At 59.8% G+C, this 13,771-nt stretch overlaps 1 protein-coding gene across 1 annotated transcript; it reads left to right on the top strand.

Moving 5' to 3' along the window:
* Positions 1-1,134: 1,134 nt before the first annotated feature.
* On the top strand, positions 1,135-11,569 carry SAPCD2 (suppressor APC domain containing 2). The gene is made up of 6 exons (XM_039910681.1): positions 1,135-1,438; positions 5,582-5,679; positions 6,684-6,830; positions 7,531-7,638; positions 9,448-9,600; positions 9,910-11,569. The coding sequence occupies exons 1-6, from the start codon at positions 1,135-1,137 to the stop codon at positions 10,036-10,038; spliced, it is 939 nt and encodes a 312-aa protein (XP_039766615.1). The 3' UTR covers positions 10,039-11,569.
* The last annotated feature ends 2,202 nt before the right edge of the window (positions 11,570-13,771 follow it).

Here is a 13,771-nt window from a genome sequence, read left to right on the forward strand (position 1 = left end):
GGGCCTCAGTTCCCTCATCTGGAAAACGGGGACGAAGCCCGTGAGCCCCACGGGGGACAACCCGATGACCTCGTGTCAACCCCAGCGCTTAGAACAGTGCTTGGCACATAGGAAGCGCTTAACAAATGCCATCATCATTATTATTATGTCTCTGGAGAGGTCCCGGGGGGGGGGGGGGGTGTGTCTCAGGAGGGGGGTACCGGGTCTCACCGGGAGCGGGCAGGGGGTGATAGGGGGTGACGGGGGGTGGTGGCAGGAGGGGGCGGGAGGAGGCAGGGGGTGGTAGGAGGGGGCAGGAAGGGGCAGGGGGCGGCAGCAGGAGGGGGCAGGGGATGGCAGGAGGAGGCAGGGGATGACAGGGGGTGGTGGCAGAAGGGGGAAGGGGGTGGCGGGGAGTGACGGGGGTGGTGGCCGAAGGGGGCAGGGGGTGGCAGGAGGGGGCAGGAGGGGGCAGGAGGGGGCAGGAGGGGGCAGGAGGGGGCAGGAGGAGGCAGGAGGAGGCAGGGGGCGGCAGGAGGAGGCAGGAGGAGGCAGGGGGCGGCAGGACGGGGCAGGGGGCAGGAGGAGGCGGGCAGGGGGCGGCAGGAGCGGGCGGCGGGCGCCGGTCCCCCCGGACAACGTCGGGCGGCGCTCCCCGCCCGGCCGCCCGGCCGCCCGGCCGGCCGACCCGCCCCGAAAAATCAAACCGGGTGGGGCTCCGGCTCAGCCAATGCAAAGCGGGCCGCTCGCCCCGCCCGCCAATGGGAGGCCACCGTGCCGACGGACGGACGGACGGAGGGAGGGAGAGAGGGAGGGAGCGAGACCTGACGCGGGAGCGGCCCGGCCCGGCCGCCGTTCTGGGGGTCCGGGGGGGGGGGGTCCCCGTCCGTCCCGCTGACCCGAGGGGGAGCAGGGGGGAGACCGTCGCTTGGCCGCGGGGGGCTGCGGCGGGGGCTCGGGGAGGGGCCGGAGCCGGAGCCGGAGCGTCTGCGGAGGGGGCTGGGGGGCGAGGTCCGGGGGGATCTGGGGGTCGGGAGCGGGGGCCGGGGGTCCGCGGAGGGAGCTGAGAGGGGCCGGGGGTCCGCAGAGGGAGCTCGGGGAGGGGCCGGGGGGGTCTGCAGCGGGGGCCGGGGGGCTCCGGGGGGGATCGGGGCCATGGCGCTGAGCCCGCGGGGGCCAGGCCGGTCCGCGGCGGGGGCGTCGGCGCCCGGGCCGCCCCGGGCCTTCCTGAGGAGCCTGCGGACCCTGTTCGACATCCTGGACGACGGGCGGAGGGGCTACGTCCAGCTGCGGGACATCGAGTCCCGCTGGCGGGAGGCGGACGCCCGGGACCTGCCCCGGGGCGTACCGGACGCCCTGCGCGGCGTGGCCCAGGCCGGCGGCCGGCTGACCTTCGACGGGCTGGTGGCGGGGCTGCGGACCTCCCTGCTCGGCGCCGACGGCCCCCGACGGGACCCCGGTGAGACCCCCGGACGCCCCCCGGGCCACCCCCCCCCAACCGCCCGGCGCGGTGCTCGGCCCCCCTCGGCGCTCGGGAAGCCCCACCGGAGGAGGGATGGAGGGATGAAGAACCTTGGCGTCCCCGCGGTGCTCGGCACCCGGTGAGCGCTCGGTAAATCCGCCTGGATGACGGATGGAGAACGTCGGTATCCCTTAAAGCGCTCAGCACGGTGCTCCGCACCCGGGAAGCGCTCGGTAAATACCATCGAACGAACGAGGTGGGTATTCCTTAAGCGCTGACCGCGTGCCGAGCACCGATCTGAGCCCCGGTGGGGACGGATGCGAGGTCATCGCGTGGGGCTCCCGGGCTTCACCCCTATTTCCCAGATGAGGGAACCGAGGCCCGGAGAAGCAAAGTGACCGGCCCGTGCTCGCCCCACTGACGGGCGGCGGAGCCGGGATTAGAACCCACAGCCCCCGGCTCCCGAGCCCTCGCCGCTCGGCTGGGGTTTCCCCGGTTCTCCCCCGCCTCCTGCTCTGGCCTGGGACGCCCTCCCTCCTCAGGTCTCACAGACGATGCCGCTCCCCCACTTGGAAGCCTTATCGGGGGGGACGCCTCCTCCGAGAGGCCTTCCCCGACGGCGCCCTTCTTTCCTCTTCTCCCGCCCCCTCCCGCGTCGCCCGGACTCGCTCCCTTTCTTCGTCCGCCACCGTCCCCCAGCCCCACGCCGCTCATGTCCGCGTCCGTCGTTTCATTTATATTATCGTCTGGGTCCCCCTCGAGACCGGAAACTCGCCGCGGGCAGGGGACGTGACCGTCATCTCGGTCCGCCGTACTCTCCCCGGCTCTTAGCCCGGTGCTCTGCACCCGGGAAGCGCTCGGTAAATACGACTGACTTTCTCCCTCTTCGTATCTGACGGTTACTCTCTGTCGGCCCCGTGGCACCCAGGTACCTCTCTGTAATTTCCTTACGTTAATATGTTTCCCCCTCTGAACCCTAAGCTCGTTATGGCCGGCGGATGCACCTGATAACTCCTTTACACGGTGCTCTCCCGAGCTCTGCCCACGGTGGGTGCTCAATAAATACGACCGATTGATTTTCCGTGCGGCCGAGAAGCTCCTGTGTCTGTCTGTGGGAGGCCCTTGATTTAACAATGATAATGATGGCGTCTGTTAAGCTCTTACTACGTGCCAACCGCTGTACTAAGTGCTGGGGGAGATACGAGGTGATCGGGTCGTCCCACGTAGGGCTCACGGTCTTAATCCCCATTTTACAGCCGAGGTGACTGAGAAGTGAAGTGACTTGCCCAAAGTCGCAGAGCTGACAGGTGGCGGAGTCGGGATTAGAACCCACGACCCCAGACGCCCGAGCCCGGACTCTTTCCACCGAGCCACCTGCTTCTCTATAAAACACCCTCATTTGCTTTCTCTCCGCTCACTCGCACCTTCTTCAATCCGCTCATCAATCAACGGGCCTTATTGAGCGCTTACTGTGTGCGAAGCACTGGACCGAGTGTTTGGGAGAGTCCGGTGGAGTGAGGAGACAGGATCCCTGCCCTCATCAAGGTTACGGTCTAGCGAGAGATTCTACAGCAGCGCTCAGTACAGTGCCTGGCACGTCGTAAACGCTTAACAGATAGCATTTATGATTATTACAAGTTGGGGATGGGGAAGGGACACCGTGTAAGCTTAGATCCAAGAGAAGCAGCGTGGCCTGGGCGTCAGAAGGACCCGGGTTCTAATCCCAGCTCCGCCACTTGTCTGCTGTGTGACCTCGGGCAAGTCACTTCACCTCTCTGCGCCTCAGTTCCCTCATCTGTAAAATGGGGATTGAGACCGTGAGCCCCAACGTGGGACGGGGACTGTGCCCAACCCGATTTGCATGGATCTACCACAGCGCGTAGAACAGCGCCTGGCACGGTGCTTAACGAGTATTGTTGTTGTTATCATCAGAGCGACATCCTCAGCCTCTCACCTCAGACGGTCCCCGGCTCCCAGGGGTGCAGGAGGACGCGGGAGCGTCTCGGTTTCCTGGGGCTCTGGCGGGGCCGCGATGGGCTCAAAGCCTCCCTCTGTGAGCCGAGAGCCGGCCCGGAGCGGGACCGTGGGCCGAGCTGGGAACGAGGAGAGATCGGATAACGGCGTTCGGCGAGGGAAGGGCTCGGTGTCCGCGGAAGACCGTCCTGCGAATGCGAGTTCCCAGAATTCCGCCAGCTCGGTTATCCGGGGCACCTACCCACCCGGGGGGTAGTCTCCGTTTCTCCCCGGGCGGCCCGGGGAGAGAGCTGGGGCATAATAACGACGATAATGATGGCATTTGTTAAGCGCTTACGGTGTGCCAAGCACTGTTCTAAGCACTGGGGGAGAGAAAAGGTCATCAGGTCGTCCCACGTGGGGCCCTCTGTCTTCATCCCCATTTTACAGATGAGGTCACTGAGGCCCGGAGAAGTGAAGTGACTTGCCCAAAGTCACCCAGCTGACAAGTGGCGGAGCCGGGATCAGAACCCACGTCCTCTGACTCCCAAGCCCGGGGCTCTTGCCACTAAGCCACGCTACTTCCGCTTGCTCTGTGCTAAGCGACGTGCAGATCGGACACCGTTTCGGTCCCCCGTGGGGTTCGTAGTCAAAACGGGAGGGAGAACAGGTATTGAATTCCCATTTTACAGATGACGGCATCGAGGCACAGCGATTTGCCCAAGGACCCATGGCAGACCGGCGGCAGAGGTGGGATTAGAACCCAGGCCTCCTGGCTCCCAGCCCCATGCTCCGGTCGCTAGGCCACGCTGCCTCCCAAACTGACTTAATGGGCTTCGGGATCGAGCGGTCGATTTATCAGTTGTATCTACTGAGCGCCTTTTCTGTGCACGGCACTCATTCCGTACAGTCACTACGTAACTCATTCCATCGTATTTATTGAGCGCTTACTGTGTGCAAGGCACTGTACTAAACGCTTGGGAGAGGACAGTAGGACAACCAACAGAAACATTCCCACCCACAGCAAGCTCACAGTCTAGAGGGGGACGTTAATACAAATAAATAAAGGATTTTATGCTTGGGAGAGAACTATAATAACAGAGATGGCGGACACATTCCCTGCCCACGAGGAGCTGACGGGCTGGAGGGTTTTGATCCAGAATTTGAAGTATTGCCCTCCGGCCCGTGACCGCAGGCGTTGGGAAGACGCGCTCCTCGGCTATTCAGCGGTCGGCGCCGTCTGAGCGTTCGACGCCGTCTGAGCGTTCGATTCCCACCCGGAGCTGTCCTGGGGTGTCGGACGGTCAGTCGGTTGTATTTATTGAGCGCCTGCTGGGTGCGGAGCACCGTCCTTAGCTGTTGGGAGAGTCATTTCAATCATTCAGTAGCATCCTCCAAGCTGTGAACTCGTTGTGGGCAGGGAATGTCACTGTTTGTTCATTCATTCAATCGTATTTATTGAGCGCTCACTGTGGGCAGAGCGCTCGGAAGACAAAGAGAGACAATCCCTGCCCACAACGGGCTCACAGTCTAGAAGCGGAGAGACAGAACTTAAAATGAGTAAATAGGCATCAAGAGCATCAATATAAATAAATAGAATTTATATATATGTATATACATATAGTACAACAATAAACATATATATAAATATATATAAAGGTGCGTACAATAAACATAAATTTATAAAGAATAAATATATAAACAATATATATAAACAACAATATGTACACACCTTTATATATGTATTTATATATGTGTTTGTTGTTGTACTGTACCTTCCCAAGCGCTTAGCATGGTGTTCTGCACACAGTGTGCGATCGATAAAGGTGACCGAATGAATGAATTTGTTGAGTGCTTACTGTGTGCACAGCACTTTACTCAGCACTTGGGAGAGTCCAATAGAACAGGATGACAGACACATTCCCTGCCCATGACGAGCTTAGAGTCTAGAGGGGGAGGCAGACGTTAATAGAAAGAAATAAATGACAGATAATGGACAGAAGCGGTGTGGGACTCGGTGGGGGGGCGGGGAATGAACGAAGGGAGCGAATCAGGGCGACGCAGACGGGAGAGGGAGAAGAGGAGAGGAGGCCCGAGCCGACCCAGGGTGGACCGTCCGGACCCCGGCCGCGGCTCTGAGGGAGAGCTCCCGCGTGCAGAGCTGAGCGACTGTCCCCCCGACCCCAGGCGGCGGCCCGGCCCCGGAATGCTCTGGCCGCCCCCACCGGCGCGGCCGTGTGGAGCAGAGACGTCACACCATCACCGACGGCGTGGACTACAGCACGGTAAGGCGCGGCCGGGCTTCCCACCCGGACCCTCGGGCAGAGGCGCGGAGGAAGGACTGGGCACCCGTCTCTCTCTACGCCACCCCGAGTGGCAGGCGGCGTCTCTCCCTTACCTGGCGACTCTTCTGTTCCTCCCCCCTCGACTCCCACGCTCACGGTGCTCTGCGTTCATTCATTCAATAGTATTTATTGAGCGCTTACTATGTGCAGAGCACCGTACTAAGCGCTTGGAATGTACAATTCGGCAACAGGTAGAGACGATCCCTGCCCATTGACGGGCTCGCGGACTAAACGTACGCAGTAAGCGCTCGGTAAATACGGTTGAATGAATGAATGAACCTCCACCTCGCTTTTCCCCTTCTTCAGCCCCTCCTGAGACCCCCGATTCCCTCTCGGGGGTCGGACCTGGAGGGTTTCCAGGCCTCTAGCAGCCTCGACTGAAGGAGGGAGAGTCAAGCAGAGGCCTACCCATTCCATTCCCAGCTCGGGCAGCGGCTAGCGGGTGGCAGGCCACCTGCTTCCAGTCAAAACTCACCCGCGCTGGGCGGTGGCGGCACGGGAGAGTCGAGGGAGGAGACTCAAGTCTGCTGCGCGGAAAGAGGCGAGGGTCAACCGTTTCCGGATTTTGACCACCGGATCCGCTACCGGAACGATCGCGGATGGAGAGCGGGGCGTTCCGGGAGAGATGCCTCCGGGGCGTCGCTGTGGGCCGGAGACGACGGCATAAGATGAAACGGGCGTCCCCTAAAGTCCCCGCAGCCTCCCTTTCTAACCCCCGAGGGCCTCGCCGACTAGGAGAGCGGCGTGGCCTAATGATAAATTACAGTGCTGGTATATAACGCTTAGAACAGCGCTTGGCTCGTGGTGAGCACTTACCGAGTAGGAGGCTGTGGGCCGGGGAGGCCGAGCGGAGGCGGGTTGTTGGGGTACAGAGACCGAGGAGGGGTAGCCGAGGGCTATGGAGGCCGAGGGAGGCTGAGGGGGGCTGGCCGCTGTCCTCGCAGCTGCAGCAGATGAGGGAGCTGGAGCGAGAGAAAGCCATCCTGCTTCAGGGCCTGGAGATGATGGAGCAGAGTCACCAGTGGTACCGGCGGCAGATACAGTTGGTCAACGAGCGCCAGAGGCAGCTGGGAAAAAGCAAGAAGAGTAACGTGAGTCTGGCTCTCCCCACAGCTCTCCTGACCCAGAAGCCCCTTCTCTTCTTGGCTCCCCCAACCCTCCCCCCGAGGATGGTGCCGACATCACCCCCTCACCCTTCCGAGCCTCACTGAAGGCGCATCTCCTCCAAGAGGCCTTCCCTGACTGCGCCCTCCTTTCCTCTCCTCCCGCTCCCTTCTGCCTCACCCTGACTCGCTCCCTTTATTCATCCCCACCCCATTTACGTCCGTGCCTGCCATTTCTTTATTTCTATTAACGGCGGTCTCCCCCAACTCTAGACGGTGAGCTCGTTGTGGGCGGGGAATAATAATGATAATGATTATGGTATTTGTTAAGCGTTTACTATGTGCTGAGCACTGTTCTAAGAGCTGGGGTAGATCCAGGGTCGTCGGATTGTCCCACATGGGGCTCACATTTTTTAATCCCCATTTTTACAGATGAGGTAACTGAGGCACAGAGAAGTTAAGTGACTTGCCCAAGGTCACACAGGGAATGTGTCTGTTGTTATATTGTGCCACCCAAGTGCCTAGGCCAGTGCTCTGCACGCAGTAAGCGCTCAGTAAGTATAAATGACTGACCGACTTCCGCAGAGGATGTTCGAGTCCCCGCTTCGGGTTTCCCCGGGGGGACCCGGGCCGCGGTCCTGCCCTCAGACCTCTAGATTCCTTCTCCTCCTCCTCCTCCTCCGTCCAGGACGCCGTGGACGAGGGGAGCGTCAGTCCCCTGGGGCAGCTGCTGCCCAAGCTACAGGAGGTGATCCGCTGCCTGGGAGAACTCCTGGCTGCCGCGTGCTCAGGAAAGGTCAGTGCTTCGGCCGCGGTCCTCCGTCCGGGCCCTGCCGCAGGGCCGGCTGGAAACTGGCCCTCGCCACCCCCCGCCCGCCAGTGGTTCCCCCAGCAGCGTGAGCCCCCAGCACCCTCTTCGGGCCAGAGGTGCGGAGCGTTCTCTACCCCCTCTTTTTAAAAAAAAAGTAAAAAAATTGGTATTTGTTAAGCGCTTGCTCTGTACAAGGCACCGTTCTAAGCACCGGGATAAATAATGATGTTGGTATCTGCTAAGCGCTTACTAGGTGCCGAGCACCGTTCTAAGCGCTGGGGGAGATACAGGGTCATCAGGTTGTCCCACGTGGGGCTCACACACTTTTAATCCCCGTTTTACCGATGAGGGAACTGAGGCACAGAGAAGTTAAGTGACTCGCCCACGGTCACACAGCTGACGAGTGGCAGAGCCGGGAGTCGAACTCATGACCTCTGACTCCGAAGCCCGGGCTCTTTCCACCGAGCCACGCCGCTAACGAAGTTGGACACGGTCCACGTCCCACATGGGGGCTCACAGTCCTAACCCCCATTTTACAGATGAAGGAGCGGAATCACAGAAAAGTGAAGTGACTCATCCGAGGTCACACAGCAGATAGGTGGCAGAGCCGGAATTAGAACCCGGGTCCTTCTGACTCCCAGGCTAGCACTCCATCCACTGGGCCTCACTGCTGCTGCTGCTGGTTGCGGTGGTTGCCCGTGGACACCCGAGAGAGATTTAAATACCAACTCCAGGGTACGGCAGATTTTGCCTTTTCAATCTGAACTGGTGTCTCTGCTCACCTGAAGAGTTAGGCTGTGAGACCCAGGAGAGATCTGAGTGGGAGATATTGTACAAAGCATGTCTTTCCTCATTCACCTCCAAATATTCCTTTTACTTCCTCCATTCTTAAAGTCTGGTGACAGTGGGGATGGTGAGTGGGGCTGGTAGTTAATAACAATAATAATAATAATAATAATGGCGTTTGTTAAGCACTTACTATGTGCCTGGCACTCTACTAAGCGCCGGGGTGGATACAAGCAAATCGGGTTGGACCCAGTCCCTGTCCTACACGGGGCTCACAGCCTTCACCCCCGTTTTACAGATGAGGCAACTGAGGCACAGAGAATTGAAGTGGCCGCACACCAGACAAGTGGCGGAGTCAGGATTAGAACCCATGATCGTCCGCCTCCCCGGCCTGTGCTCTATCCTCTATGCCTTGTGCTTAGTCCAGTATTCTGCGTCATCATTAATGGCATTTAATGAGCGCTTACTATGTGCAGAGCGGCTCACTGTGGGCAGGGAATATGTCTGTACTCTCCCCAGCGCTTAATACAGTGCTCTGCACATAGTGAGAACTCAGTAAATAGGATTCAATGAATGAATGCTTGGTAGATTACAATAGAACGGCGCGCAGTAAGCACTCAAATGGGATTGAATAAGGTGCCTATTCGCCGCTTTGGCCGTTTCCCCTCCCTGTGATTTTAAAGTAAACATTTTATTAGACGTTAAAATATGTCTGCCTCGCCCCACTAGACTGTAAGCTCCTTGATGGCAGGGATTGTTCAGCTCGCCGAGGGCCGGAATGTGTCCGTCTGTCGTCGTGTTATCTTCTCCCGAGTGCTTTGCACACAGTCAGCGCTCAATAAATACGACTGAATCGATGAATATTCACCCCAGCCTCAGCCCCTTGTGTACAGGGGCCGGGTCTACCAACGGTACTCTCCCAAGTGCTTAGCGCAGTGGTCTGAACACCGTAAGGACTCGATTAAATACCACTGACGATCGCTTAATTAATCCCGCTTCCCCCACCAGAACGTGGGGTCCTCCTCCTCCGGATCGAGCGTCCAGGCTGGCCCCCTGCTCGGTGTGGCTCGCCTCGCCGGAGGGTACCCCCAGGACCACCCCCACGACCACCACCACCATATCATCCACATGCTCAAGGAGCAAAATCGGCTCCTAACCAAGGTGAGGGGCCTGGCTCTCCTCAGAGATGGGAGAAGACTCGGGGAGGGGGAGGGCAGAGAGGGGTGACTGTCTCAGAGAATGTGGGGCGAGGGCGATGACCGCTGGAGGCCGGAGAACCCAGCCTGCCCCCCCCCCCCCCGAGTGCCCGAGACTGCCCCCTTCACCCGTCTCTTCTCCCCCTGCCCCCCAGGGGCGCGGTCAGTCCCGCGAGGGTCCGGGCGTCCGGAGATTGGGCTGGCGGGGGGGTCGGGCCGGGCCGTGTCCGCCTCCAGGTGGGCCGCGCTGACCCTCCCCACTGCCCCCTCCAAGGAGGTGACGGAAAAGAGCGAGCGAATCACTCAGCTGGAGCAGGAGAAGTTGGCGCTCATCAAGCAGCTGTTTGAGGCTCGCGCCCGCAGCCATCACGATACCAGCCAGCTGGACTCCACTTTCATGTGAGCTCCGGGTCTGGGGGAGGAGACTCCACGTGGGCCCGGCCCCCGGACCCAACTCTGCGCCGCCCCGAGCAGCGAGGGCCCTTCTCAGCCAGGGCCCTCTCCGGCTGCCGCCCTCTTGGCCGAGCGAAGGATTCTGGGACCCGCGGTGGTGGTCCGAGCTCCGGTGGCTGTCGGGATTAGCGTCGGGGTGCTCCTGCTCCTCACCTTTGTGTCCCCCACCAAGGACTTACCCAGGTCTGCCCGGCCCCCGGCATCCGCTCAGAGCTGGCGGGGTTGGGGACCAGCTGGGGTAACGGGGGCACGGAGGGTGGAGGAGGGGAACGCGTGCCCTCTCTTGGGCTTCCTCCATTCCGGCTGGCGCGCCCCACCCGGCCGGGCTACACCTGATCAAATGAACGTGCATAGGTTAAGACCCTGGAAGGAGGCCAACCCATCCCACCCTGTCCTACCCTCACTCTGCCCCCATCCCGCTCTCATCCCACCTCCCGCCCAACTCTTGTTTCTGGCTGGCTCCGTCCAGGAGGCTCCAGGGGGCCTGCGGCGTGGGGCAGAAGATCACCCCGATCCCCCCCCCCCCCGGACCTGGGGGTGGGTCACCCGAGCCCTTGCCGGGATGTGGGAAGAGCCCCGGGCCTCAGTGTCCGAAAGCCCGGGCCTACTGTGAGGTAGGAAGGCCGCTGGCTTGTGGAGGCAGGCGGTTGGCCGCGGTGCCTTTCCACCTGCTGAGACCCCAACCCTCCTCGGGCTCCCCCGGCGGAACTGCCCTGCCCGTCCATTTTCTCCTTGACCTCACCCCCCTGCCCTCCCCTCTTCCCTCGGCCTATCCTACTCTTTCCTCAGTTCCGACCGCCTCTCTACTTTGCTCCGCCAGCTTTCCCCTCGGTCCCATCTTCCCGTTCTCCGTTTGGCCTTTCCTACCTGTTCTCCCCTCGGGTCTGCCCGTTCGCTCCATCCTCAGTCCCTTCCCCGGTGATTCCGTACGGGTAGCGTGCCCTGCACCGCGCGATGCTCGATAAGAGATGGCCCCGCACAGAATCGTGCAGCCGGGTGTGGGGATGTACCCCGGGCCTGCGGGTCCCTCCCCTTTTCTTCTTGCCTAAGGGGCCCGGCTGGTCCTCAAGGAACAAGACCCGTGCCGACTCCAAAAGCAGGGGCCCTGCGGTCGTGGCGAGGGAAAGCGCAGCTGAGTTAGGGGCAGAGAGAAGGGAGAGGGCCCAGGTTGGGATGTTTCTTGATGAACTCTCTCACACAAACCTTTGGAGTTTCCCCACGGGCTCCTTGCTCCTTCTGAGGACCAACTTCACAACCACCCCCTGCCCCCCCCAAACCAACGCCCCACGCCGAGGGTGGGAAATGAACACGGCTCCCACTGCCCCGGAGATGGTTTACAATGCATTCTGAGAAATCCAAGGGCATTTCCCTTGGTCCTTGTGCTGCTGCTTTTTATTCAGCTAGAGTGACCCGGCGTTTACAGCCTTTCTGATTCTCCGTCTCTCTGCCTCCGTATTTTTCCAATAAAAATTACTCATCGACTCCGGCCTGTCGCCTCTTCATTTCCTGTCTCCGGAAGAGATCTCTGAGCCGTCCCCACAGGCCTGTGGACAAGAGAGTGGCTCTCCCGGGCTCTGCCCAAAGAGGGAGTCCCGGTTCTATCTGTGGCGGCTCGGTCCCGCTCTGCCCCGAGTTCTGGCCTCCGGGCGGTGAGGGGGGAGAGAGCTTGGGTAACTGCGATGGGTGGGCAGTAGGTGCCCGCCTTACTGCCCTCTCAGAGGCCACCGATGACCTCCTCCTTGCCCAGTCCAACGCCCTCTGCTTCATCCTAATCCTCCTCGACCTCTCGGCCGCCTTCGACGCTGTCGGCCACCCCGTCTCCCGGAAACGTTCCCCGATCTCGGCTCCGCCGATACCGTTCTCTTTTGGTTCTCCTCCTATCTCTCTGGCTGTTCATTCTCAGTCTCCTCTGTGGGCTCCTCCTCTGTCTCCCACCCCCTAACTAGGGGGGGTCCTTCAAGGTTCAGTTCTGGGTCCCCTTCTTTTCTCCATCTACACCCCCTCTCTCAGAGATCTCAGCCCTGGCTTCAACTACCACCTCTATGCAGATGATTCCCAAATCTCCATCTCCATCCCTGATCTCTCCCCCTCTCTGCAGTCGCGCATTCCCTCCTGCCTTCAAGACGTCTCTACTTGGGTGTCTCGCCGACCCCCCCCAAGCCTCACCTGTCTGAACTCTTTATTATCCCCCCCCAAACCCTGTCCGCCCCATGGCTTTCCCGTCACCGTAGACAGCACCACTATCCTCCCTGGCTCGCGAGTCTCTAATCTTAGCGTTATCCTCGACTCATCTCTCATTCAACCCACAGATTCAATCTCTCACTAAAACCTGTCGGTTCAGCCTCTGCAACGTTGCGGAAATCCTTTCCATTCAAACTGTCGCCAAGTTAATTCGAGCACCATCCCGCCTTAATTACTGGATCAGCCTCCTCGCTGACCTCCCGGCCTCCTGTCTCTCCCCACTCCAGTCCATACTTCACTCCGCTGCCCGGATCATTTTTGTACAAAAACGTTCAGACCATGTTTCCCTACTCCTCAAGGACCTCCAGCGATTGCCCGTCCACGTCCGCTTCAGACAGAGACTTCTCACCATCGGCTTTAAAGCAGTCGATCACCTCGCCCCCTCCTACCTCGCCTCGCTACTCTCTTATTACAACCCGTCCCACACACTTCACTCCTCTAATGCCAACAAACTCACTGTACCTCGATCTCATCCATCTCGTCCCTGACCTCTCGCCCACGTCCCGCCTCTGGCCTGGAACGTCCTCCCTCTTCATATCTGACAGATAATGACTCTCCCCGCCGTCCGAGCCTTACTGAATTCAGGCATATTTCCTCCAAGAGGCCTTCCCTGACTAAACCCTCATCTCCTCTTCCCACTCCCTTCTGCATCACCTGATTTGCTTCCTTTATTCACCCCTCCCTCAGCCCCACAACTCTAATGTACCTATCTGTAGTGTATTTATTTAAATCAGCGTCTCCTTCTCTAGTCCGTGAGCTCACTGAATGTCTACCAACTCTGTTGAACTGTAGTCTCCCAAGCACTTAATCCTGTGCTTTGCCCACAGTAAGCACTCAATAAATATAACTGACCCATGGGTTGATCACCTTCACAACGTCACTAAAATCTGCCCTTTCCTCACCATCCAAATTGCTACTGTGTTGCTCCGAGCACGTATGCTACTCCCCCTTGACTGCCTTATCAGCCTCCTTGCTGACCTCCCGGCCTCCTGTCTCTCCCCATTCCAGTCCATACTTCACTCTGCTGCCTGGATCATTTCTCTACAAACACATTCAATGTACATCTCCTCACTCCTCAAGAACCTCCAGCGGTTGCCCGTCCACCACCGCAGCAAACTAAAATTCCTTACCATTGGCCCTAAAGTAGTCAATCAGCTCGTCTCCTCCTACCTCACCTCGCTGCTCTCTTAATACAGCCCAGCTGGCTTCTTCTGCTCCAGCTCACTCACCGTGCCCCGATCTCATCTATCTCACCGCCGACCCCTTTTCCACATTCTCCCTCCGGCCTGGAGCTCTCTCCTCCTCCGTAAATGCCAGACTCCCCACTTTTTGAGGTCACACCTCCTCCAAGAGGCCTCCCCCCATTAAGCCCTCTTTTCCCCGGCTCCCTCTCCCTTCTGCGTCTATGCATTTGGATCTGTGACCTTTAGGCATTTGGTATT

Source organism: Ornithorhynchus anatinus, chromosome X4 (genome assembly GCF_004115215.2).
Source record: "Ornithorhynchus anatinus isolate Pmale09 chromosome X4, mOrnAna1.pri.v4, whole genome shotgun sequence".
NCBI lineage: Eukaryota > Metazoa > Chordata > Mammalia > Monotremata > Ornithorhynchidae > Ornithorhynchus > Ornithorhynchus anatinus.